This window comes from Anabrus simplex, chromosome 3, assembly GCF_040414725.1.
Source record: "Anabrus simplex isolate iqAnaSimp1 chromosome 3, ASM4041472v1, whole genome shotgun sequence".
NCBI lineage: Eukaryota > Metazoa > Arthropoda > Insecta > Orthoptera > Tettigoniidae > Anabrus > Anabrus simplex.
In genome coordinates this window covers 275344620-275372344 of record NC_090267.1, presented here as the reverse complement: position 1 = coordinate 275372344, position 27725 = coordinate 275344620, and the positions used below count along the sequence as shown (strand labels likewise).

The 27725-nt window shown below is 39.1% G+C and overlaps 1 protein-coding gene across 1 annotated transcript in view; it reads left to right on the top strand.

The window, feature by feature from the left end:
* Positions 1 to 2225: 2225 nt before the first annotated feature.
* Positions 2226 to 27725, top strand: part of LOC136867219 (methylthioribulose-1-phosphate dehydratase) — a 40931-nt gene continuing 15431 nt past the window's right edge. Inside the window, exons 1-5 of the mRNA XM_067144356.2 lie at positions 2226 to 2572; positions 6441 to 6535; positions 11362 to 11522; positions 11609 to 11715; positions 27428 to 27630. Coding sequence (XP_067000457.2) covers positions 2546 to 2572; positions 6441 to 6535; positions 11362 to 11522; positions 11609 to 11715; positions 27428 to 27630 — 593 coding nt within the window. The 5' untranslated portion in view covers positions 2226 to 2545. The remainder of the gene's footprint in view (positions 2573 to 6440; positions 6536 to 11361; positions 11523 to 11608; positions 11716 to 27427; positions 27631 to 27725) is intronic.

The following is a 27725-nucleotide window of genomic DNA, read 5'->3' as shown; positions in this document are numbered from 1 at the left end:
GCATCTATCGAGCTCGGTTGCTTTAAAAGTAGGAAAGATCACAATATGAAGAAAAGGTTGGAATTCAAGGGGACAAATTGGGGCAAATATTCGTGTATAGGAAGGAGAGTTAGGGATTGGTAAACTTACCAAGAGAGATGTTCAATAAATTTCCAGTTTCTTTGAAATCACTTAAAAAAAAGACTAGGGAACAACAGATAGGGAATCTGCCACCTGGGCGACTGCCCTAAATTCAGATCAGCATTGATTGATTGATTGATTGATTGATTGAGGTTAGTATAACCTTTGCTAGTAAAAATAAATAGTCACCAGGTTTAATTATGTTTGCTTTTGTGGTGTAATGATCAGTGTGATTAGCTGCCACCCCTGGAGGCCCGCGTTCGATTCCCTACTCAGCCACGAAATTTGAAAAGTGGTACGAAGACTGGAACGGGAACTAGAAGTGTGTTCGATTCCCGCATAAGCTATCCTCGAGTGGACCCCGTTCCAGTGGGGAAGTTAGAAACCATGCAAATGCCGGGTTGGTACCTAACTTAAGACCACGGCCGCTTCCTTCCTCTTCCTTGTCTACCCCTTCCAATCTTCTCATCCCCCGACAAGGCCTCTGTTCAGTATAGCAGGTAAGGCAGCCTGCACGACGCACTGGCCCTCCTTCCCTGTTGTATCCCCCGACCCTTAAAGTCTCACGCTCGAGGGTACTGCCTTTGAGGCGGTAGAGGTGGGATCCCTCGCTGAATCCGAGAGGAAAACCAACTCGGACGGCAAGCGGATTAAGAAAGAAAGTAATAATAAGAAAAATTTGCATAACTTGTTAAATTATTATCATTTTTATAATTATATACAACTTATATCATCGAGAAAGCGGCTGCGGGTCTTAGGTCACGTAGTTATCAGTTTGCATTCGGGAGATAGTGGGTTCGAGCCATACTGTCAAAAGCCCTGAGGATGTTTTCCGTGGTTTCCCATTTTCACACCAGGTAAAAGCTGAGGATGTACCTTAATTAAGGCCACGGTCGTTTCCTTCCCAGTCCTAGCTCTTTCCTCTCCCATCGTCGCCATAAGACGCCATGTGTCGGTGCGACGTAAAGCGAATGGTAATAAAATGTATTACATTATAACAGTAAACTTCTGTCGTCATCTCGTGGCGGTGTGGCTCTTTCTTCAGGCACACCCGCAGTAGATGTGGGCTGCATGTACCATTTCGACCACATACTATTCTTAAATTTCCGGCAGTACCGGGAATCGAACCCGGGCCCCGTGGACGGCAGATTATTACATTAAGCGTTACACTTCGAGCTCAGTTTAGTAATATACGCGTTTATTCCTGTTACTAGGAATGTAGCCTAAATTGCCGGCTTTGCTATCTATTTTAATAGGCCAAATGTTGTGTTACGCCTTAGCCTATACCTATGCAATTATTTAATTTTAACCGTCCACACTTCTTTGACCATTATATTACTTTGTTCATGCTTAGGTATCCTAAATTAGGCCTTCTGGCTGAAAATTTGATAATGATAATTTTGTCACATAGTCTGTTCTTAACGTCATTGCAACTGCTAACATTAATGCAAACCGAGTGCTTATAGATGACAAAATATATATCTTAGCATTTTTTTACAATTCACAGATTATGGTAAAACCAATTTACATGTAATCAAAGGAAAAAATCTAATTTTAACAGCTTTTTTGTTCTTACATCCATTTTTAAGAAACTCCACCACGGAAATTCTGTGGGGAACGCCCATACTTAGTCCCAATATGGCGGCTCCATAAGTAACATGCGTGTCCTGACCTGTGCATATAGATCCTCTATAGACTGATACCAAGTCTGATACGATATTGTTGTCGGTCATGTTAAGAACCGCTTTTCTCTCACTGCTGCTGCTGCTCAGGTCACGGCCTTACCCATCCACATGTAAGTGGGTGTGTTCTCTCTAGACAAAAGCACTCTTTTTCCTTTATGGGACAAGTACCAAGTGTGGAATTATTTTTCCTTCGGTTACTTCCCGATGTTCAGTTATTCGACATCTTCTTGATTAAAATATCCAGTCCGAGGCGGGATGTGAGTACTTAATTGGATGCACAATATGAGAGAAACCTTATTGGACCTGTAAAATTAAACGACCTAGGCCGTGACTTACGGTAGCCGTCGTGGCCAGAAATGGATACCGGTACGTGTCATCATTCTCGCACCAACACCTCCTAGATAATCTATATTATCTAGGTGTTGCTCGCACACACTAGATAGGACGAGCACTGAAGAGCGAATTGAGACGTTTGGTCTGGAAAGAGGTCCAACAGTTTCGAATTCGAAACACTGTGCATTGAGTCTCGAGCTCAACAGTACCGTAGATCGTTGGTGGCATTCCATTAGAGCATCAGATAGAGACCATTTAAATGGACCGCATTCAACTGACAGCGGCGCATCGTCTATGCCGGTGCGTCATTTCCACTTTGAGCCGGTGTTTATGTTTGAGGGTGTAAAGGTTATGTTGTGTTCGAAACGTATTTCTAAAAGTACCAGCCATTCTGGATTTCTTACACCATGTCATCTCTTGAAAAAGAAAATAAGGTATGGAGACAATTTAGCAGTGTACTTTCGCTTTCATGATGTACCGTACAGTCGTCACTTCAGAAATAATTCTCCTGATTATTCCCACGATCGAATTATCAGTTTGGTGAACTAGTAAATTTATGAAGCTTCAGATAATTTTAGCCACACTGAGATACATTGCTTTAAGAAAATCAGTACTAATTTTTGACTAACCATATCGTTTTCCATTAACCAAACCTTGCTCATTGTATTCTAATAATAAAACTACAGTGCCATTTAAAAAAAAATGGAATTAATGTGTGTACATATGTTAGGGCCGAACTCAGTGATAGGTTTCTTGAGACAGTCATTTCAGGGGAGTTTATTTCCACTCTTTAGTTGTTCTTCTCATTTGCTCTTAAAGATCATCATAAGTTCAAAATTTTGATTCATGCAAAGCCTTCATTTTCTTCACTAGGGCCAATGACCTTCGATGTTAGGTCCCTTTAAACAACAGACATCAAGCATTTTCTCCACTTTCATCTGACTTCCTTTCAGCTAGATTATCAGTATCACACATAATTCTTTGTGGAGAAAAGTCTTACTTGAGTAGGGCATCTATAAAATTAACCACATTCTCTCCCTTCCTTGAATTCGTGCTTCACAAGATAAAATTACTGTGGATGTTCAATTCGGAATACTTTACAATTGACAGAATTTGTGAAAGTGTCAGTCAGTTGTTGCCTTCCCTGTCATAATTTACAGTACACTTACGTGAATAAAATGACTAAGGAATAAATAAGCTATAAATGGTAGTGTAAGCAAGGGCGCCCATGCCCGGGGGCAGGGGGGGGGGGCGTCCCTCCCCTAGCTTTCAGGGAAAGGAAAAAATATGAAGTCAGGTGTTTTTCTTTCAAGAAAATGATTTAGAAGTCGGTATTACATAGAAGTGATAGTACCGCCCCCACCAACAAGCAGGGGATACCGTGGGTGTTATTCTACCGTGGAATACAAGTCGCCATTCATTTTCCAAAATATTTAAAATACTATATACCCCCAGGTCTAGGCCCCCCTCTACAAACTGTCATATGGGCACCCATGAGTGTAAGGGGTAAAAAGTTGCTAAGCTTAGAAGATAAAGTGTGACCTCTGTGTTACACAGGACAAAATCACTATACCAGTGTTCAATTCACTTGCAAAATACCTAACAATTTATAGAATTTATGAGCCAGTCTGTTGTTGCCCTTCCTATAATAAAGTAGGCTTATAAAATGACTTTAAGAGGTAAGTAGGCTATAAATAGTAGTGCAAGGTATAGAAAGTTGCTAAGCTTACAAGATGATACGTGCGTGTTGAACAGAAATGGTGGTTCTCCAGCTTGGAGTGTTGCAGCATAAAGGAAAAAAAAAAAAAGTAATAAAATGCCCGGCTCTGTCTTAAAACAAGACCTTCTGTCTGTTTGTGCCTGAATATGAAAATGGACAACTGAACCTAAATTGATCACCATCAGTGATTATGCGTACATTTGTATGAGCAACAATATTCTGTCAAATTCTTACTAGAGGAATCAAACTGCAGGTTGCAGTAGAAAGTTAAGCAGTATAGTATATAAGGCTGAACAGCTTACAGTGCCCGACTTTGTTGCCATTCATATATTATAATCAATGGATAATCTCTCGCAAAATAGTGTACAGAATCATTTTGAAAAAAGAAAGTTGTCTTAACAAGATAATCAATGGATAATCTCTCGCAAAATATTGTACAGAATCATTTTGTAAAGAAAGTTGTAAAGAAGTAACTCTCTGACAACTTATAAGCCAACAGAAAATCAGTTCAACCCCTGGAGGAATAAATCACTAATCTCTAACACTGATGGTTCTATGAAACCTCCTGCTATAAAAGCCATTACCCATCACCTCCCTGTGTTCTCTGTAAGGCTGCCAACCGCACCTGGACTCCGGGAGGCTATGAGTTGAGAAACGTTGTGACCAGACTTTCAGTCCATGGGTTTCACCAGGATCTGTGTATTAAAGTGAGGTTCCATGAGCCAGGTCTGGACTGCAGGTGCAAAATATGCAGCGAACTTTGTGAATGCTATCATGTACTTAAGTGTAAACTGAGATTAGAATCTATAACAAAATTCTGTACAGATGCTTGTTCATAAGAATTTTGTTCATGCACATTTGTGCGCAATAAAACATTTACAAGGCTATCAATAGCAAGACACTGTGGTTAACTTCATATTTGTTCCCTGAATACCATTTTTTTATGTTCGCAAATTCCAACTGGATGCTTTAAAATGTAAACCTGAAGATGTGAAAGCTGTACTGAATTACATCATACAACATGCAATATTCTGTCTAGTAATGTTGGATTAATAAAGTATGTGTTCCTCTCCAATGACTGCTTCCTTATTCAATGCTATAGACCAGAGAGTAATCTTACTTGCAAAGCCCATTTATCAATATAAGTAATATGACAAATGGATGGTGTTCTTTGAAGATGAAATTGTCAGAGACAACAGAGGGAAACAAATGTTGAGAAAACTGAAAGTTTACAACAGACGCCATCACGTAGTTGCTCTAGGGAGCCGGTGTTACTTGCTCCACTCGGGACGGGTGTTTGTCACGTGAAAAGAGAGCAGCAGTCAGGGGGGTTGCATACCGTGGCCATTCTGTACTTGCGCCACTGGCCTTCAGTACATACTACGTCATGTACTTCCCCTACTTGCTTGTAAGCTGCTCTCGTTCCTCGAGAGCGGGGAGCAAACTGGCTCCGAAGGCATTTCACTCTCGATTGATGATGCCTGGTTTACAACACAAGAGTACCATCTTCAATTGGGCTAACATATAAAGAGTGAAGTAACTAGGGCCTATGAACCTTCATTAAGAATGAACCACACAAGGAAGAATTAATTCCTTGAAGAAACAGGATTTTCAGGATGAATTTTGAACCATAACCCTGAGCAGTGTTCATGATTGGCTGAGTGAAAGTATGAATATTTTAGGCCAAAAAAATCTTGACTGAAGCCAAAATAATGGAACAAAAGGTGAATAAAAGATTTTGGACACCAAAACCTGACTAAAGTCAAACTAATCAAATAGGTACAAGCTGGCTCCACTGAAGAAAACAAAATGAAGGGAGGAAATAACAGTAGTGATACATCATAAAACAATGTTTTAACTTTTGAATATAATAGAAAATTATGACTTGCTTATCATTATCATAGACTGTAATCAAGCTGCACTGTTACCTATAAGATTCTGGGAGGGAACTCTTGGAACCAACAAAAGAAAATGCTAAAAACTTCAGAGTAGATAAAGATGACAATGTATTATTCTTAAAAGCATTGTATACCCATTACAGTATCTGTATGTCTTTTTAACACATAGGCCAGTCTACATCCCATCAGAGAAACTATTCACTGGAAAGTCAAAACAAAATACCTAAATAGCAGTATTCCAGCCACTTTTCCAGGCTCTGCTGAGTATAAATTGCTAATATTAATTTAGTATTTTGTAATTAATGTAATTTATTTATGTATGTCATTATACAGTTAGGCCCCAAGTAGTAGGATATTGAGGGAAACATTCCCCCACCCCCATTAATGGTGCCCCAGTCTAATCCACACTATCAGAAGTGATACCTTGCAATGAAAGAAATTGATTAATAAATGGGAGAAGAACAGATCAGAAAGAAAAGATATTTGTCTGTCTCTTATGTCCAAAATTACTTCATTCTCCATGGACTTAACAGAAATATTTACATAGGTATTCCATAATCTTGCACTAACCTATCTCCTTTCATGCTTTAACTGTACAGCACAGTGTGGTAGGGGTCCAAAACATATTTAATAATTTAGCAACAATTTAATTACATTTATGATTTAATGTCAATTTTTTTCCAGGAACATCCAAGATATTTGATCCCAGAACTATGTCGTCAATTCTATAATCTTGGCTGGGTAACTGGAACTGGTGGAGGAATAAGTATCAAATACAGGTGATTGTTTTCACTACATTTACTCTGTTATCAAAGGTTTGCAAAATTGCACAATTGTTGATCATGACACTAGTGGTTAGCCTTGCTGACTGCTGATGTGAGCAATACTGTATTCGAAACGTCGGCAAACTGTTCGTAAGGTACATAAAACGATGACATGGTTCAATCTGGAAGAAGAACTATATAATTCAACTGACCATGGAAGCTTCACAACTATGATCAATCCCATGTTCAGTTCTTAGATATAATCAGAATTTAAGTCTTAACAGATGGACAGAAATAGGTTATTCAGGCTAACAAAGACAGTTAACTAGAAAGCTAAAGAGTTCTCTCTTTTGTCATCATGGCAAGGTTGAGACTTATGGCACTAGTGGCTGACCGTGCATCCTTCTTAATCATTCGATCATGACCTCTCTGACAGTTGATTCATAGTAGGAAAGTCTGCAGGAGCTTTAGGTGTAACACATTAAATTAACTTACAATAGTATTCTATTTCCTATCATGGCCAGAACTAATCCTGGAGTGGCAGCACACTCCAGACTCCCATGGCTTAATACTCTTTAGTTGCTAGTAGGTTACTTAAGTGTTCCTTACTCATGAAAGATACCAGCTGTTGATAAGGTGTCTGCTTGATTGGTCTGGACTAGGGTGACCAAATGACAGTGCCGAAATAGAGGCCACACAGGTCTGAAATGTAGGATATCTCGTCACCATAATCTGGACTGACCTGGTTCATAATGACACTCCATTGCTGTAAATTGTAAGAGGTATGTAGTAAAGATCCTCCATAGCAACTTAGGAGAGCACACATTATGCTGTGTTATTTGAAGAGATACCTTGTGCTGAAATTGGTAATTACATTTATCTGTGTTAAATTCTGGTAATGCTAACATATTTTATAAATATCAGCCGATGGCAGTGGCTGTTGTCACAAGTAGTATGGAAAATGTTACATGATTTATATTTTCTTTTGAAAGTATATATATTTCCAGGGACTTGGTTGGTGGGTCTCTGTCCTTTGTAAAGAACATGTTTCTCTCATATAAGTAACATAAAGTGAAATTTACCCTCCAAAATAATGTGATTTTTGCCAAGGGCCCTGTAGTAATGTGTTACCATAAAGCTGATTTACTTAAGGGAGGACATCAACCAATATGTATGTGCATGGAAAATACCATGTATCTCCCATACCACAATTCACGTACACATGAAAATTGATAGACCCATTATAATTAGCTACAAGTTCTACAATTTTAATATTTCCATTTTAAAATGTTTAGGCCTAGTTTATGTTCAAATTCCAAATTTTAATTTTGAATACCAGTTTATGTACGGGTACCTTTTTTCAAGAAATGTTTGAATCAAATTTTCTGGAAATTGAAATTTAATCTCATCAATATTGTTTAAACAAATAGGCACAAGGATATTATTTGTGGTATAATATCATCATTTTTAAAACATTTTAAAATTTTGCATTAAAAATTTAGTGAAAAATTTTCAACAAATGCCGTTTAAAAATGTTATTTTGTCAAATATTCCATTTCTATTGCAGTAAAATATGTGTTATTAATTTATCGACTGTAAAAAATTTCATTTTTCTATCTTTCATAGTGTCAGAAATAAACAGAATATTTGTTTTAAAAAAATAGAAATACCGGAAATCATCGTTGAAAGTTTTTCACTCACAAAACTCTATTTATTGAGCTAAAATGCTCCAGGACTGTAGTCTTTGTCTTCTTCATCTTCTGCTTTTCTCTTTTCACACCTCTTCTGTTGCCTTCTTTGTTTCATTCTAGCCAGAATTTCAGTTTCGGATGCAGCAACAAGTTTCTAGTCAATAATTCTGACGATGCAGCATGTGCAGACTCCAGTCTTGAAACCCATATTTAGAATAGTATTAATTGTTCCTTTATTTCCATCATTGTAGACAAGAACAGCATCATTTGTGGTAATTTTGACAGTGGTAAGGGAGCAAAAGGTGATTTGAGGACATCGTATCCATATCAATGTGTTCAGGGATTAATTGGGATTTTGTGTTTTCCCGTGGAGACATCGGCAGAGAAAGTTGGGATTTCAAAAGGGCTTGGTAGATCGGCTTTATTGCTAATAAAACTGGTTCAGGTAGACTGTCTGTCTGTTAGGTCATCAGCCCGGAGGCTGGTTGGATCCTCAAATAGCACCACCAAAGGTATGCGGTTATAAGGAAACCACAAAAACCAATGGCAGCACCAAAATGAGGCGTACTAGGCAAGACGAGGAGTGAGGAAGTTTGTCACTGCTTTCCTCACTGGGTCAGAAAGTGCTATTGCAGCATGACTGACCCTATGAGCAGTACCTTTCTTAACACTCAGATGCACTAGTCGTGCTCTGAATGTCATTACTCAGCACCACCCATACCCCAGCAGCTTCCATATTGTCACAGCCATGGATGAGACTGGGACTTCGGTGGAAGCTACACTTTACTCTGGCCTGTGCCAACAGATGGATACAAAAGTACTGTATCCATCAAGATATGGCAGCAGGCAATCAGGTAGACTATGTGACTTGATATCAGTTAACCTAAATTTTTTATCACCGGGCTGAGTGGCTCAGACGGTTAAGACGCTGGCCTTCTAACCCCACCTTGGCAGGTCCGATCTTGGCTCAATCCGGTGGTATTTGAAGGTGCTCAAATATGACAGCCCCGTGTCGGTAGATTTACTGGCACGTAAAAAAAACTCCTGCGGGACTAAATTCTGGCACCTTGGCGTCTCCGAAGACCTTTAAAAGTAGTTAGTGGGACGTAAAGCAAATAACATTATTATTATTATTATTATTATTATTATTATTATTATTATTATTATTATTATTATTATTATTATTAAATTTTTTATCTTCCTCCAGTTCATCACTGTAGTCACTTTCCAAGCATATCTTCAGCTTAGATTTAGACACACTTGGAGGTGTGAAGATACTAGCCGCAACGTTGTTGTTATTATTATTATTATTATTATTATTATTACAAGATGTTATTTACGGCACTTTTGCGAGGTTCATATTTCGTACTCCGAACATTTATTGATCAGAGATTTCTTGTGTTTCCTAAAAATTCTGTTACTTCTTGGCATATTAGCTGTTAGGCCTACCAGGGCTCAAAAAAATTTCTTCCGACCTAGGCACCAGTTCTGAAAACCAAGTGCCACAACAATACAAATACGACATGAACCATAGGCCTACATGTTTTGGCCTTAAGTTACTGGTATGAAAATTAAAAATGTAACTTAATGTACAGGCTATCCCTCGAAGATTATAGCAAATTAAGGCAATATAAGTGAACTTTTACAAAGCAGCAGTGTGTGTTTTGTATGTTTTATTTCCATGCATATGCCTTGTAGTCTGAACACTGAATAACAGTTTTTGACTGTTCTGGATGGATCAAAATTCTTTAATGATGGTCCATAAATATTAATAAACATTAGAAAAATTATTAAGGCTGTCTGACCCCACCGATGACTCAAATAGTTATTTATTAGATTCTTTAAACTAAACCCAATTTTAAAAGAAGCTCACATTGACACAGTGCAAAACGACTTACCTAAAATCGGAAATATGTCTTTTTTTTTTGACACAACTTTGATCAAAGCTTGCTTAACTTCATCCCCTTGCCAAACACTTTGAATTCATATCATTCATGTAGAATGCTTTGATTTACTTTTTCAAAGTCCATGGTAAAACCCACAAGTTGGTTCTTAAAATTGTGCGCCAATGTTTCAATCTCCTTTTCTCGAAAATGATTTTGGCCAGGTGAAAATCTAAAATACCCTGGTGAACATTTCAGTGCTCCATTCACTCTTGAGAAACCTTTCCTCTAAGATGATTTCTTGCACTAAATCATCTTTGTCAGCTTGGAGGAGAGAACTGCTACTAATATTGCACACTCGAACCTCAGCAGAATTAAATATATTTGACATTCAAGGTAAATATGAAACTTTGAACTTTATATGGCAATGAATTTATTATAATTTGCTTAAATCCATCCATCCACATAAAAATCAGATCTACTAGAAGATGAAAATTGGGAATACCATCATCAGAAGAACCTAGGTGCCAGGTTCATATTGTCAGTCATCATGGCGACCTGGCGCCTGGGATTTTTTGAACCCTGGCTGTTGCTACGAACACCGCTCAGATAAACAATCAACAATACATAGCAAGTCACATGGCAACCACAGAGATGTCAACTAAAGCAATACTAGCGCCAATTTCACAGCCTTCTAAATCATAAACACAGTCGTCGTGAACTTAACCGGTCACGTTGTAGTTATATTACACCTTCCAGTACAGAATTCTGCTAATATGCAAGGATAAGTAGCAATAAATACTAGAAGACTTGAATTGGTATGATTGCATGTTCTGAAAAGTGGGCGTAGCCTATGTGCATCATCAACAGCTTTAAGTCATTTGATAGATTTAGAGATTTAATTCACATTCCAAACTTTGGGAATATAATCTCTAAAGGCTAAGCAACAAAATATGATAATTTAAAAAATTATCAATATTTTGATGTATTTCATTTATGTACGCCTCTTAACAGTGTAACAGGTTCTTTCTTGCACAGTGGTCATGATAAATTGATGAACTCTAGCTTTTGTCAGAAGGACTGCTTTGACATAATCTGCCAGTATTGTGGCACAGTATTAGAAGAAAACACTTTTTGATTTAGCACAACTATCCTTATGTGACTTTGAGAAACAGCAGTTTGCTGTAGGTTGCATGTGAGATGTACTTTATTAGGATATACAATTACACAGAGCACTTGTACATAGGATGTTCTTTGGATTGTACAGAGATGAAATTTACATCGCTCCCTCCGGGGTTCAGAAGGAGAGAATCCTACCAGAGGACTTATTCATTCAAGATATCGAAGGCCGTGATATAGAACTACCACCTCCTGAGAAGAAGCTTAAGAAAAGTCAGTGCACACCACTCTTCATGTGTGCTTACACTGGTAAGATGGGAAGACTTCAAACATAGTATTTGATGTTTGTTGCTCTCTGTACTTGCTTATTCAACATCTTGTTAAACGATTTGCAGCTCGAAATGCAGGTGCAGTTATTCACACACACTCAAAAGCTGCTGTCATGGCTACTCTGCTCTACCCTGGCAAGGAGTTTCGTTGCACTCATCTAGAAATGATCAAGGTATTTGACTATATATTTAATCTGTTTCCTTTTAAATTAATTCATTGTGGATGGAAATGTAAATGTGATCAGTTGTCATTTGTCAATGACAGTGACAATAATGAGGATTGTGGTTTAGTAAAAATTGTAGTAAATCTTAAAACTTATGAAAGTGGGTAGAGTAATAGCTATAACAAAAGCATCCAACTACAAAATTGAAATGATGACTGCCTCTCTTCCTCGCAAACAAAATGTAATATGTACAGTACAATCTTGGAAATAATAAAAGCCAGTTGATTTTTCCGTAATTTCCCTTTTCTTGTGATCAGAGAAAGGAATAGTATAACCAGGTGGTGGTGTCTGTGGATATCTCAGCAAAATGTGCTTTGATACATCATCTGACTGAAGGTTATGAACATAATGACATACCTCCATTTAACTGTATTGCAGCAGAGAGGAAGAGTCCAAAGCAGAGAAAGATCTGCATGGAGATGGAAGTACTCCTTGAATTTCATCAGCCACAGGAAGAATAGTTTTGAAGAGGTGCACATTGTTACCCACAAGAACAGATGCAGTAGGCAACTCAGCCACCTTTTGTTGTGATATCTTGCTGAAGTACGTACCAATAGAGCAATCTGACTCCATTGTAAAATTTGGAGTTTTGAGGAGTGTAAAGCGAGAAGGCAGTATTTGAGCTTAAACAGTGTAGGATTTAGGTGGACAATTTGTAATCCAAAATTAAGTTCCAGTTGGAGACCATAAATTAATTTCACTGATTTCATCATCCTTCCTCCATCATCTGTTTCGGTATCCTTCATCCTCCATTCTCTATACATATCCAGGCGTGCCAACTCTCCCGATGTAAGCGGGGAGACTCCCGATATTTTCATCGTTCTTTCCGATCTCCTGATCGCCAGGACTGATCCCCCCGATTTTCAGAGCAGTTTCAGTAAATTTTATATTATTTTAAACTCCTGCGTTCCCCCGTTCTATTGATATATGGCTGAGTATGGCTGGTCTATAATAGTTCTAATAATCACAATCAGATGCCTGTATGGGACACGGTGGGCAGCCATGTGCTCCTCTTTGGTGGCACAGTCAAATGCTCAAATAGCTTAGTGATAGGAAGTCGCAAGAGAGTAACCTAACCTCAGAAGTAGCACTCCATAGACGTCTACCCGGGGCAGGACCTGCATAAGTGCTCAGTTAAGTCACGTAGTAGTGTTTCTTGGTTGTATGTCTTAATATTTGTTTTGGCCAAAATGTAACAAAAAGAAATATGATGCAGTATTTAAAAGTGCTTATAGGGAAGAATTTCCGTGTTTCAGTGAATCCAGGAAGGAACCAACGTTCACATTCTGTACTATATGTAGGTATGATTTTTCAGTTACGCGTGGCGGGAAGTGTGATATACTCAAACATGTGCAAAAGAAAAAACATAAGGGGAGAGTCCATTGTGTAGAAAGAAACCAGAAACTGAACTTCTCATGTAAAAACCAAGATTTAAATCCTGTGACAAATGCCGGGGCTTTATTTACATCATTTATCGTAGAATATAACTTGCCTGTAAATTGTGCCGACCACACGGGGCCTTTGTTTTGTAAAATGTTCCCTGATTCAGAAATCGCTAAACTATGTGGGTGTGCTAGAATGAAAACAGCGGCTATCATTACAGAAATGCGTATGGAAGAAAGGGCGAAAATTGTATCACATTTGCAGGTGAATACATTTTCTGTTGCTACTGATGGTAGCAATAAAAGTGACTTGAAAATATATCCTATTGTTGTAACATTTTTTATGCCTGAACTCAATGAAATTCAGAGTTGTCTACTCTCTGTGCCTAATTTAGAAGGGGTGCTACTGGAACTAACATTGCCAATCTTTTGATCTCAACTTTTCAGGAATTCCTCATTCTGTTAAAAAAAAAAAAAAACTGGCTAGCTCTTTGTGCTGATAATGCTCCAGTAATGGTAGGATTAAAGAATGGTGTGGCAGGATGTTTGAAGATGGAAAATAGAAACTTAATCATTGTAGGCTGCTCTTTTCACCTACTTAATCTTGCTGCAGAGAAGGGTACAGCGTGCTTGCCTGTAAATGTAGATCAAAGTATAATTGATATATTTTATTGTCTGGAAAGGAATGCAAAGAGGAAAGAAAAGTTCAGAGAATTTCAGACTTTACACAACACAGAGATCAGGAAAATTCTGAAGCATGTGCCTACTTGATGGTTATCACTAAGAAAGTGTTTAGATAAGATTTTGCTGTAGCAGGACCCTTTGGTTACTTTATTCAGGAGTGAAATTGTGAGTAAGGATTCTCAGATTGGAACTTGGAAGACAAAATTCCTAAGCACAGTCTAAGTGCAGATGTGTCTTGTTTGTCTGAAAAGGTGAAGCATTGTCATGACATTTAACCACACTCCTCAGTTAAAAGGAAAACCCAGTCATCAGTTTCTCTCTCTCTCTCTCTCTCTCACACAAAAGAATGAAGCTACTGATGACGCTAAGAGCCATGTTTTGTCACGTGAAGAACGACTGTTCATGTTCCTTCCATCAAATTTACATAAATCTTTTTGCCTTTTTCTCTCAAGTTTTATAGATATCTTTGAGAATCTAAATGCAGCTCTTCAGTGAAGTATGCTGCACATCCACTTATTGAAATCAGTTTTGGAGGAACTATTGAAGAAACCACACGTTATTAAAAGCTCTTCCTCTCTCCTTGATGTAGATTATCATACTCCAGCAAATCAAAAAGATGATTGTAATCTGATGATAGGGAACTCTGCGTTTGTTTTGGTGAACACTTCGAAGTCTGAGGAAAAGTGCATATTCTTTAAGTCTGTTAGAAGATGTTTCTCTTCATCATGTGACTACATGGTACACAAATTTCTATTCAGAGATGTTTTAAATAATGCAGAAGTTACGAATATTTCTGCTATAAGTAAGGTATAATTTTCTAGCCTGAGATTTTTCATTAACAAGTTTCCGAACATTCTGACTAGTGAAACAGAACATTTAGATAAAGAAACTGCTATTCTGCACTCCCAGTTCTGTAACTTTCAGCTCGAAGAAACAGACCTGGTAAAAGGAAAAAGTGATGTTCAGTGGGCATTGGTAGGTCAGATAAAATCAGCTGATAGCGTACGTAAAGATGTCATATTCTCTAAGGTGATGCTTGCTATTTTATCAATTCCACATAGCAATGCAGAATGTGAAAGTGTCACAAAGACAAAAACACAGTTCAGATCCTTGCTGTCTGAACAAACCTTAAAATCAGTTTAGCAACGCAAGTGCTTTGAGCACAAATGTAGTTCAGAGTTTCTGAAGAGGGCTAAAGTCAGCTATGGGTGCGTTGAACAAGCATGAAATTCAATGCAAGACAAGTAAAAATTGATGATGATGATGATGATGCTTGCTGTTTAAAGGACATCTAAGGTCATTGGCCCCTAGTAAAGATTTGAAAAAACGCTCATCACATGTCCTGTGCAAGCTCTTAGCTTTCCTCCAATATGAAGACTGCACTTGACAGAAGACCAGGTGAGACCAGGTGAAATACTAAAATACCAGCACTTGAGGAATCTTCTATAGGGTACTTTTTTTTTTCTTGGCTTGCTCCGTGTGTCAGGGGAACATGCACGGAAGGTGATAGCGCGGCGGGGTGACTCATTTGCTGAGAGATATATTGCCTCATGACCGGCTAAAATGATCTTATGCAGTATGGAAGTGATAACCATTGCTTCACAGCAATAGTTTAATTCAAAATCTGTGGTATTGGTAGCATATTCAGTGTGTTCGCTTTAAAATAGCGTAGTTCCTGTAGGAATACTGAAGTCATTTTGTGTTTAACGAGTGATGTATACAGTAGAACAGTGCGTATTCATTGTGTTGTGCTATGTGAAGCATTCCTCTTATACAGAGTTTCGCTTTCGATTCATTCACAAATTTCCTGGCATCCGCCCTCCCTGTAGGAGTACAGTACATAAATTAGTAAAGAAGTTCCGCACCACCAGGTCCATTCTTAACTAGAAATCACGCAGGAGACAAACTGTTTTAACAGAGGAAAAGCTTGACAAAATAGGAGCTCTCTTGGAAAGAACTCCAACAAAATCCCTGTCACGTCTAGCCGTACAAGCTAATGTGTCATTATCTTCTGCCTACAAAGCAACAAAACTGTTAAAAGCAAAACCGTACAAACCCATCCCTGCTCAATATTTAAGAGGACTTGGCAGTTTCGCTCTGGTTCGGTATTGTAACTGGTTGCTTCAGTCAATTCATGATGGTTATGTTGACCCAGAACTTTTATTTTATAGTGATGAAGCATGGCTACACTTAATTAAGTGGCTATGTAAATAGTCAAAACAGTTGGTACTGGTGTGCAGAAGATCCCCACCACCTGCATGTCCGTACACTTCATGATGTAAAGATAGGAGTTTGGTGCTGAATAAGTGCTCGCAGAATTATAGGACCTATATTTTTCTGTGAAACAATAAATGCTGGTCGATATATAGACCTCATTCTCAGACTATTCTTTCAAGAGCTGACGGAAGTAGAAAAGGGTAATGGTTACTTCATGCAAGATAATGCGACGGCACATACTGCAAATTGGTCTATGGTGGTAATGCAGGAAGTTTTCGAAGATTGTGTGGTTAATTATCCCCCCTCCCCCTATAGAGCGTTCCAACCTTAAATTGCAGTACACCGGGCGAGTTGGCCGTGCGCGTAGAGGCACGCGGCTGTGAGCTTGCATCCGGGAGATAGTAGGTTCGAATCCCACTATCGGCAGCCCTGAAAATGGTTTTCCGTGGTTTCCCATTTTCACACCAGGCAAATGCTGGGGCTGTACCTTAATTAAGGCCACGGCCGCTTCCTTCCAACTCCTAGGCCTTTCTTATCCCATCGTCGCCATAAGACCTATCTGTGTCGGTGCAATGTAAAGCCCCTAGAAAAAAAATAAAAAATTAAAAAAAAATTGCAGTACAGCAGTAATGGGACAATTCCGTCTCTTTCCTTCTCCCATGTTTTGCGGGTAGCGCTGTCCTACTCTAATGCAACGAGTTTACCAAATATCTGTAAATCAGAATGTTATCGGTTAAAATGGGTGAATATAGTGTTATGTACAGAATTTCAAGGCGCATTTGATGCCGTTAACAAAAAAAAATTTTAAAAATAATTTAGTGTGAAAATGGTAATATAATGGAAAGTTTCGCCAAATGCAAAATCTTCATTGCATAGAACTTATCATATCATAACTCCTATTTTATATTCATTATTTTCCTAATTTTTTCACTGCTGGTAAAGAAGCATTTCAGCTCGATGTAGATAAGTTTATTTTAAAATTTAAATGATAATAAAATGCAGTATATGCGTTTATTTTCAGTCATGTTCAGGGAATTTTATGTGCAGGCACGAAAAAGTCAGTCGCTGGCCAGCGTCTTTCCTATTGAATTTGCATGGGGGGGTCAAAGCGAGGCAAATGGTCTTCAGATATGGAAGTTATTTTTAAAACAATCCCGAAGTTCTTATCTTGCTTAGTTCTTAATTTGTGACAGGAAGAATATCTCCCTGAATTTTGGTTTCGCGCGTGACTCGTCTGTCTGTCTGTCTGTCTGTCTGTCTGTCTGTCTGTCTGTCTGTCTGTCTGTCTGTCTGTCTGTCTGTCTATCTGGCTGAAGTACTGGTAGTGATCTCCCGAACATGCGCTTTTAACGTTTCCAGACAGTCGCATGCAGTGCAGTGCTCATTTCGTCAGTAGTATGTATAGTAGTGATTAAATACATATAAGTGACATGTACAATTCTTGTGGACAAGTGTATTTCGTTTGTGTGGTTCATGAGTTCGTGCTCGGGCGTGGGGTCTAATTTTGAAAAAAAAAAAAAGTGCAGAAGGATCATGGCGTGGTTAAAGCAAACCAAAGCAAATGGTCTTCGGATATGGAAGTTATTTTTAAATCATACCTCAAGTCCTTATCTCGTTATCTCTCTTAATTTATGAGAGGGAGAACGTCTTGTATGATTACGTTTCACGAGTGACTCGGCTGGCTGAGCTTTTAAATATACTGACAGCCGTGTGCAGTATTATAAGATTGATTAAATAAAGATCAGTTATATATATAATATTTAATAGCGTGTGACCTCCGAAGAGACCGAGTGCAGGTCTTTCAAGTTGACGCCGCATAGGCGACCTACACGTCTATAAGAATGGGGCCCTACCTGTTATGAATTCTAATGCTGAAGATGGCACACACACCCAGCCCCTGAGCCATTGGAATTAACCGATGAAGGTTAAAATCCCCAACCCGGCCAGGAATCGAAGCCGGGGCCCCCTGGACCAAAGGTCAGCACGCTAACCATTTAGCCATGGAGCCGGACAAGATCAGTGATAAATGTATAGCTCTTGAGGACAAGTGGATTGTGTTTGTTGTGTTTGTGTAGTCTGTGTAGTTGTCAATTCGTGCTCGTGCGTGGGGTTCTTAGCTCGAAGAAAAAAGTGCAGAAGGATTTACAATGGATTGTCAAATTAAAATGAAATGTTCCGTACGTAAACTCGGGGGAAAAGAACGCAATATTATAATGAGTGTCCTGGATTTTTTTAAAGACTATGAATATGAGCAGCGTAGTCAGTGAAACAGGTTGTTCTGAAAGAACAATCTATGCTATAAGGGAGGAACACACACATGGTCCTTTGCGAACTCCCGCCAAAAAAAAAAAAAAAAAAAAGAGAGAGAGAGAAGGACGGCAGAAAAATGCAAGGAAAATTAAATATGAAATTGTGCGAAGTGGAGTGCGTCGGGTGGTTCACTCTCTTTTATTTGCTAACATACCACCGACATTGAACATGATTTTGAGTCGGGTAAATGGAGAAGATTCTTTGCCACGATTTTCCAAACCTACGTTGTATCGCTTCTTACACGATATAGGCTTCCGTTATTTAAGACGGGATAATAAAGCAGCTTTCATTGAAACCGATAAAATTATTAATTGGAGGCACAGATATCTCAGGGAGATAAAATGTTTGAGGGCACAAAATAAAGCTATAATTTACACAGATGAATCGTGTGTAAATATTGGCCAGACAGTGACAAAAGAATGGAAGGATACGACAGTGAAAAGTGCATGGCAGGCAGCCATTGAAGGGATGAGTTTGGGACTTAAGCCACCGAAAAGCCGAGGACCATGATTTGCCTTAGTCCACGCAGGTAATGAACATGGTTTTGTTCCAAATGCTGAACTAACATTTTTATGCCATAAAAATGTAAGACAATTGAGCAGATTGCGTGAACGAAGTAAAGAAAAATGAAAGAGATTTGTGGAAAGCAGACGAATTACAGGATGATGTCGACGATGAAAAGTTTTTAATACGACTTTCTTCATTGTCCTGATCATCCTCAAGTTCATCTCCCAAACCCGGTTCATCCAAAGCAAGAACATCAGGCCTTGCAGAAATGATAGAAGGTGTACGTCCAATGTCTGAGAGCAACGCCAGTGATTAAGGTATGTTGTATTTATTTTACCATCCTACAAATATTATGAATGAATGAACTTAAAATTACAAAATTACAAACAAAAAATGTGGAACTATGATGCCCTGTTTGAGTCACACTCGAGCGTGATCTTCACGAGTCGATTTCACAACAGCGCGCTCCATCTACGCTGTACTGCAATTTAAGGTTGGAATGCTCTATAGATCTCCTGATTTAAACCCCTGTGATTATTACCTGTGGGGGATGCTGAAGGGAAAAGTGTATGTGAACAACCCTCACACAAGAGAAGAACTACAAGAGAAAATTACACTATTTCGAACATCACACGGGCTGAGATTCGCCGAGTGTCTGCAAACCTATTTACGAGGTGCCAGGCGTGTTTGACAGCTGAGGAACAACATTTTGAACTTCAAATGTAATGCCAGGTAGGTTTTAGACTAATAGTTTCACTAGAAATGGATTTCTATAAGTGTGAATTGCTGTGAGTAGTGGGGAGGAAACCGCACATTATTATGGCTAGCAATGGAGTGTCATTGCGCCAGCCATGCCGTGCTCTGAGTGGTGCGGAGTGAGCCAAAAAAAGACCCTGTAGAACTCGGCTCATCTGAAACAAGTGTGGACAAAATTATATTGATGGGAAAGTCTTGAGGTGTTCATTTTTTTCCATTATGAATCTTGCATGCTTCATAAATTTTATCTATATTCATGTCTTGCCTTAACTTTGATTTTGACTGATGATGGTCTCTGGTAAGACCGAAACTAGTTTCAACAAATATATTTAACTTTTTTTTAGGTTACAAGAAACAGTGGAAACCTTTAGCTTTTGTTTTACATTATATTGCTCTTCAGTACAGATTAATGTGAAATTTATTACCTATGAGAACAATTAGTCATACAGGATGAAAAGTCACATGTTCCTGAAGTTCAGATATGTCCAGTGTTTAGTATTCACTTGTAAATAATGAAATATATATATAGAGGCCAAATAGAGCTGTTGATGTGTTGAATTATAATGAAATAGCACATGTTCTGCCATCAGTGATGTGTCATAATACGTTGTGATTCGCTGCCAAATTTCTCAGTTCTGTCATTCTACATTTGTACTCCCATGTCCTTCCTAACATTTTTATTTTTCACTCTGTCTTTCCTTGTGCATGGCATCCTTTAATATTGAACCTTGGACAATACCTCAGTACCTTCTAAGCCAGGCAGGGATTTCATTGGCTGCATGGCAGCTGTAGAATCTGCACTTGATTGGTGTGTGGCATTCGGAGAGAATATTTTTGGAAATGGCTTTGAAAATACCGAAACCTGTCCAGGGTGGTTTGCCACCCAAATCTTCAACATTTGATTCCCAGGGCGGTGGAGGTGGGGAGGGGGAGGGGAACCCCCTAGGAATAAGCACAATGTGGAAAAAAGATGGGTTCCAGCTTTTGTAAGTTCCTGGTCACTTCCAGAACCGAAAGGAGTGACAAGCTGGTGAAATTGATTCTTTTCTGTAGACATATCGAAGGTGTGTACAGCAGATTTGAAGAAAGATGTGCAATGGTCGTTTGTTTTTGAAGATGTGGGTATAACGTGCAACACAATTTGATGTTTTGCTCTTGGTCACACTGTAAATAAATGAACTGATCTTTCTTCATTTACTCTTTGTAATTCTTGCAATAGTGGATGCTTACAAAAAAGTGGTCAATGCAAAGAGACTGCTTGCACCACACGCACCTTGCAACACTTTCTTTTGTACACATATCGCAAGTATTTTGGAAAGCACCATCCTTGAAACAAAACTGAATGGGGTTCACAAAGCAAGAGGGTTGTGTTTCAACATAACCAGATTTCTATCAACTGTACATCCAGATGCTACAAAACTGCAGAGAAGATAGTTGGTTGTGGGTCAATGATTGGGTTTTTGAAATATTGTGCAAATGAATATTAATATCAAAATTGCATAACACAATCAGGTCATTAAAAAATGAGCAAATTGTTTCCTTAACCGGAAACCAAGCACATCTAACGGCTGAATCATTCCACTTCCCTGGGGAATAGTTTTAACAATAATAGTTTTGTTGGCGGGTTCTGAGACTGATATATATGCTTCACTTTGTACTGTCCACGAATCCAAGAGTAAAACACTGTCGTCTGGTACGTTTTGAAAATATTACACGTGTTGTAACCACTTTTGAAGTAAATTTTTGTTAACTTCCCGGAAGTTGAAGGCAAAACAAATATATTATCTGCCGTAAAACTATTTTTTAACAATAGGGCCAAATTCACAATCCTTTTCTTTTAACACAGCTAACAGTTTAGGTAACAGTTCTCCATCAGCACAAATTACAAGCTGAATTGTATAGCTGTGTGTTAATGAGTTCAAAGATTGTGCTTCTGCGATAAAATGTAGCATATGTCCAGTATGGAACTCTTCGTTAAATCCGCTTTGATTTGTGTTAAAAACACGCTTTGGAGAGTCAGTGTTTATTAATTCAGATACCTCTTCTACAAAAATTGTTGCGTTCAACGCAAGGTCACGCTGATCGGCTGTGTAACGTTTGGTTACAAATTTCGTAACTTTCCGGGAACCAGTGTTGAATTTATTTTTAAACTTTCATACCCGGAAAGTTGAAACGCGAAGAGATTGTTATGAATATGCCAAGCATTCTTCAGAGCCGATTTTCTAATGTGTACGTCATGGACGTTTTTTGTTGTTTGTTGTTCAAATGTTTCTTTGGTGATAAATTTCAGTCTTTCAGCCTTTGTGTCACGTGATTCTACTTGTAGCTTCCATCTAGAAAGGTCCGACTGGTGCCGTAGCTTTTTTAATTGGTGCTGAACGACAGTTCAGCCAGTAATGAACTGCCTTTTTTTTTTTTTTTTTTTTTTTTATAATGTGAAACTTATTGCAGGTGTTGTGGTAGCATATTTTTCACTTTCAGTGTCGGATATTGCAAATTATCATTTTTAATAGCATTGTTGTCAGGCAAAACTATTGTCTCCTCATGTTCAGTGACGACCTGTGCATCACCAACCTTTTCTGCAATAAGGCCTGTAAACAAGGATCATTATTCAGTCTTGGCTCACGTTTACTATTGCCATGAAAAATGTAAACAAATTTTTTGCGTACAGTACAGTTCAAAATCCAATTCTCTTTCACCAGGTGTTTTTGGTTTTCATAGTGATCGCTTTCATATTCTAGTTAACCTCATAACTTGGCATATTGGTCCATGCCTATTCTAGCTGCGCTAACCAGTTGCACGTTCTGTGGTCAGTGTATCCAATACACTGATAGATACACCTAATCCACTACTAGATATTAGCAAACAATTCGTGCTCAGTAGCTTTGGGTTATCACATCCATTCAGGAGTAATATTAAGCTACAATCCATGGCATGAGGCAATGGAAGGTCAAGGAACACTGTGCTCCACGCCGTCCGCCCTGTGACACATCAGGAGGGTCCGATGTTGCATGTCTTTATTTCTGTGCAAACGTTGCATGCTGTTTGTTGAATACCACATGATTGGCCTTGTGTTTAATCATAGAAGCTCATGATACAAATGAAATTATTTTATTACAGTAAGTTTCAAACCCACCACCCAAACAGAGGCATGGTACCATCTCCGTACTTAGTCCATTACATCACAGTGGCTATTGCCTCGAGCTTATCAGAAAGTGTACTTGCTGTAAAACTACTTCCCGCATGAACCTACTGCACTGGCGTAGTAGGGGGCGAGGTGATACTCCCAGGTGGCGGATAGGGGGGTCCTAACCAGCTTGCTGGCAGACTTGAACGAAATAAAATAGCTCTCGCGGGCCAAACACACAATCCCTTGAGGGTGGGGGACAGAGATGAAGAATACATCTGCGGTATCCCATGCCTGTCGTAAGAGGCGACTAAAAGGGGCAACTAAAGGATGATGACATTAGAACCATGAAACTACTTGTCCTTAGTACCATAACGTGAGGAACACCATGGGTCAATGTTACTTGCAGTTAGTACCACCATGTGAGGAACACCAGGGATCTACGTTACCAATGAGCAGTGCCTTTATGTAAGGAACACCACGGTACTGTGGTTAGTAGGGTCTATGATCATGTGTATTCCACCGAAGCGGGGGAGCGGGCATTTGGCTACGCGGACTAATGTCCATGTGCCGTAACGCTGTGGTGGAATGTGTTGGTTTCCCTGGGTTCAGAATGGATCTGCGCTACCAATGCGTAGTACCACTTTACGAGAAACACCCTGGGTGTACGTTGCCTGTGATTAGTACCAATATGTGAGAAAAACCATGAGTTTGGCTGGCGCCCATGGTAAGTACCACTATGTGTGTTAAACCATGGGTGTGCGTTGCTTGTGAGTAGTACCCTTATATGCGAAACACCGTGGGTTTGTGTTACCTGTGATTGCCATTGTGTGCGACATACGATAGGTCTACATTTCCTGTAATTATTACCACCATTAGAGAAACACCATGACTATAATTTTTTCATCATCATTCATTTTAGATTCCAGTCTGTGGATACATTTTTGAAGTTTTTAATTTTTGTTTCGTTTTTTGTTTCACATAATTTTAAGACAGTTGGTGCTATTTTTTAAGTTTAAGTCATAGGTTAATGTTTATGGATCCCGTTTTTAATTAGGTCTTGCCAGTTCTGTAAAATTTGTATGTACTTTATGCATTGTTTATTGTAACTTTGTCTATGTATATTTTTTTTATATTTGGCTGATGATGATGCACACCAGCATCGAAACCGGTACCGAGTATAATAAAATGTTATAATTTTTCTTATAACTTTATATGGTATTGAATAGGTGGACCTCTCTTGTTTCCATTAGACCTTTCACTTGTTGGACATAATATTCCGTCAAAGTGTGGCATGAGGTTAATTAAGGTACAACGCCAGCATTTTCTTGATGTGAAAATGGGAAACTATAAAAAACCATCTTCAGGACTGCCGGCAGTGGGGTTCAAATCCACTATCTCCCGAATGCAAGCTCATAGCTGCGCGCCACTAACCGCACTGCCAGCTCGCCCGGTGTCATCGTCTATGTTTTGCTACTTGTTCTTCATAGCGTTATAACATGCCCTTCACAGAGTAGAAACTCCAGAGAGCTTGGCGCTTCGTAAGGACGCGGTCCACCAGCACCCTGGTCACACTTTCCAAGAGTGTTCAACTGAATCTGGATGAAGGGTAACTTTACTTGTCATTGGCAAGAGGAAATAGTATTTCATCTCAAGTCTAACAAAGACCCTAAGTATGCAGGAGGTTTCAGGCCTATTTGTCGTACTAATTGTCTGTGTAGGCTGTTTGGGCGGATACTAAATCAACAACTTGTGTGGTGTCTGGGGAAATGAGGATTGTTGTCTGAGTAGTTTCCCAATTTCACACCAGGCAAATGCGGTGGCTGTACTTTAATCAAGGTCGTGGCCGCTACCTTCCCAGTCCTATCCCTTTCTCATCCTTCTTTCACCGAAAACCTTTGATGTGTTAGTGCGAAGTTAAACCACTGCCAAACAAAACTATTCCCCAGTGACTATTTATTTACGAATTGTACATGCGTACAAAATCTGTTACCTTTACTACAGTGGTTACACAAAACAAAGCACTGAACACAATAAGGGCGGGAGGTGCCATTACACAGTACCCAAAAAAGCTTCACACACAGTTGAACATCCGCTGGAACTATGCGGATCTCCACCGACAACAACATACGTAAAAAAAATCAGTAGGGCCAACTAGTGGACAATAAACCAGGAAGGTGGAAGCAGGTAGGACCTACCAAGGGCATGGACATGGCTTAGATTGCAGATTCCGAAATATATCAATCATGATCCTTAAATTTGAAAAATGTTATCTAGCAAAGGATTTCACAAATACATTCTGAACAAAATCCGCCAACTTGCAACTTACGAACTATATGCTTCGTTCTTTGATAATACCTTCGTACAAGTTCAACATTTCAAACCAACTATACATCTAGTTACAAATCCAGTTGTACAATGCAATTTACAGTGAAGTAAAAGTACTCTCCAAAACTCTAGTGTACAAGAGACACTGAACTACCAGAGGCAAACTGCAAGGTAAATATATTAAACTACAATCTACATATTTAGCGAAACAAGAAATGAGAATGCCTCGAAAACAAACAGGCAAGCCTAGCTGAAAACCTAATTGTTTATGACAAACAATTAATTTGGCGAATCTTGGTTAGGCTAGGGCAGACTCCTATACGAAATAGCAACCGAACATTATGGAAATTTTAGCCGGAACGGAATGCAAGAGTGCTTACCCGAAGGTGGCCCATCCTGATAGCGAGGCGTCGCACACGATGTAAAACTTCAGTCAGACCAAGACAGGCTAAGGCAGACCAGGCCAAGACAAGACCAAGACCAAAACAAGATGACCAAATGCTACCTCGCACTCTATATAAGGGTATACCCTGGCCTACCGGGCAAGTTGGCCATGCGCGTAAAGGCGCGCGGCTGCGAGCTTGCATCCGGGAGATGGTAGGTTCGAATCCCACTATCGGCAGCCCTGAAAATGGTTTTCCGTGGTTTCCCATTTTCACACCAGGCAAATGCTGGGGCTGTACCTTAATTAAGGAAAACAAACAGGCAAGCCTAGCTGAAAACCTAATTGTTTATGACAAACAATTAATTTGGCGAATCTTGGTTAGGCTAGGGCAGACTCCTATACGAAATAGCAACCGAACATTATGGAAATTTTAGCCGGAACGGAATGCAAGAGTGCTTACCCGAAGGTGGCCCATCCTGATAGCGAGGCGTCGCACACGATGTAAAACTTCAGTCAGACCAAGACAGGCTAAGGCAGACCAGGCCAAGACAAGACCAAGACCAAAACAAGATGACCAAATGCTACCTCGCACTCTATATAAGGGTATACCCTGGCCTACCGGGCAAGATGGCCATGCGCGTAAAGGCGCGCGGCTGCGAGCTTGCATCCGGGAGATGGTAGGTTCGAATCCCACTATCGGCAGCCCTGAAAATGGTTTTCCGTGGTTTCCCATTTTCACACCAGGCAAATGCTGGGGCTGTACCTTAATTAAGGCCACGGCCGCTTCCTTCCAACTCCTAGGCCTTTCCTATCCCATCGTCGCCATATGACCTATTTGTGTCAGCACGACGTAAAGCCCCTAGCAAAAAAAAAAAAAAAACCTGGCCTTGGAGTAACCAATCAGAATGCATGAGTCCGCCTATCCCCTCCTAGGTTCACCAATCACAATTCCTACTACAGTCGCGAACTTTAAATAATTTTCTCGAATATGCACGTTCATGAATCTTCCATTTCCAGAATAGTTAGAAAGTGCCTTCTAGAACACATAACCAACAAAAGGCAATACACCTTGTTCAAAAATTCATGTAACAATTTCTGGATACTTCCAGTAAGTACAGAACTGAAATTTACTATTTACAAATACATATGTTACAAATATTACACTGTACAGGTTAGGTCGTTACAAATAAAACATATTACCACACTTTACAAATAAAGTCTTCAATAAACATTTTCCACTTCCACTACATTGTTCACCTGTGACAAAATCGACTCATGTTGTATGGAGATTGTTTAAAAAGAGATTTCCCTGATGTTCAGTTTCCTAGTCGAAATGCAGTTTGCAGGTCGGTAAATAAATTTTGTGAAATGGGAAGTATTCATGATAGAAAGCATCTGCAGCCAAGTATAATACTCACAGAAGAAACTGTAGATAACATTGGCCATGCTTTGGAACATTCTCCTACAAAATCACTTCAAGATCTTTTTCAGCAAACAGGAATTTTCTATTCCTTTGTTCAAATGACTACAAAGTTGATGAAGGGTGGCATTTGCAGCATCTTCTTGCTTGAAAAGGGAGAGTAAATTTACCTTCTAGGTGTTTTAAGAGTTTATTATCATTATTAGTAATAACTTACATGACAATTGCAGCTGCAGACTTTCTGACTCTCATTCATCGTAGATAACAGTTATAAATAGAACCAGCTAGTCATTGAGCATGGAGCAGCCCCACAAATGAAAAATCCCCTTTTAATAAAGCAAGGGAAAAGGTGACCCTGTGAAAATTGAAAATGAGTGTAAGAAATGAGTTAAATAGTGAAAAGTAGCAAAAGAAGAATCTGTCCATAAATAAGAGTACAGTGCCCTAGATGTCAGAAAAAAAAAAAGAAAAAAGAATAAGATATGATCACTTTCTCCCACCACTATAAACAAATTAACTTATATTATTTTCTATTTTATTTACAGGGAATAAAAAATCAGAAACTTGGACGTAACTATAATTATGATGAAGAGTTAATTGTTCCCATAATTGAGAATACCCCGTGGGAGGCAGATCTGAAGGACAGGATGGCACAGGTGATTGAAGAATACCCACAGACTACAGCAGTGCTTGTACGTCGTCATGGAGTGTATGTATGGGGAGATACTTGGCAGCAAGCCAAGACTATGTAAGTTTTTTACTCTTTTTTATATTTTGTACAGCTTGGTGGAGAATATTTTTTGTCGGCTGGAGATAGGAAGTTAGAAGGAGACTAGAATAGGT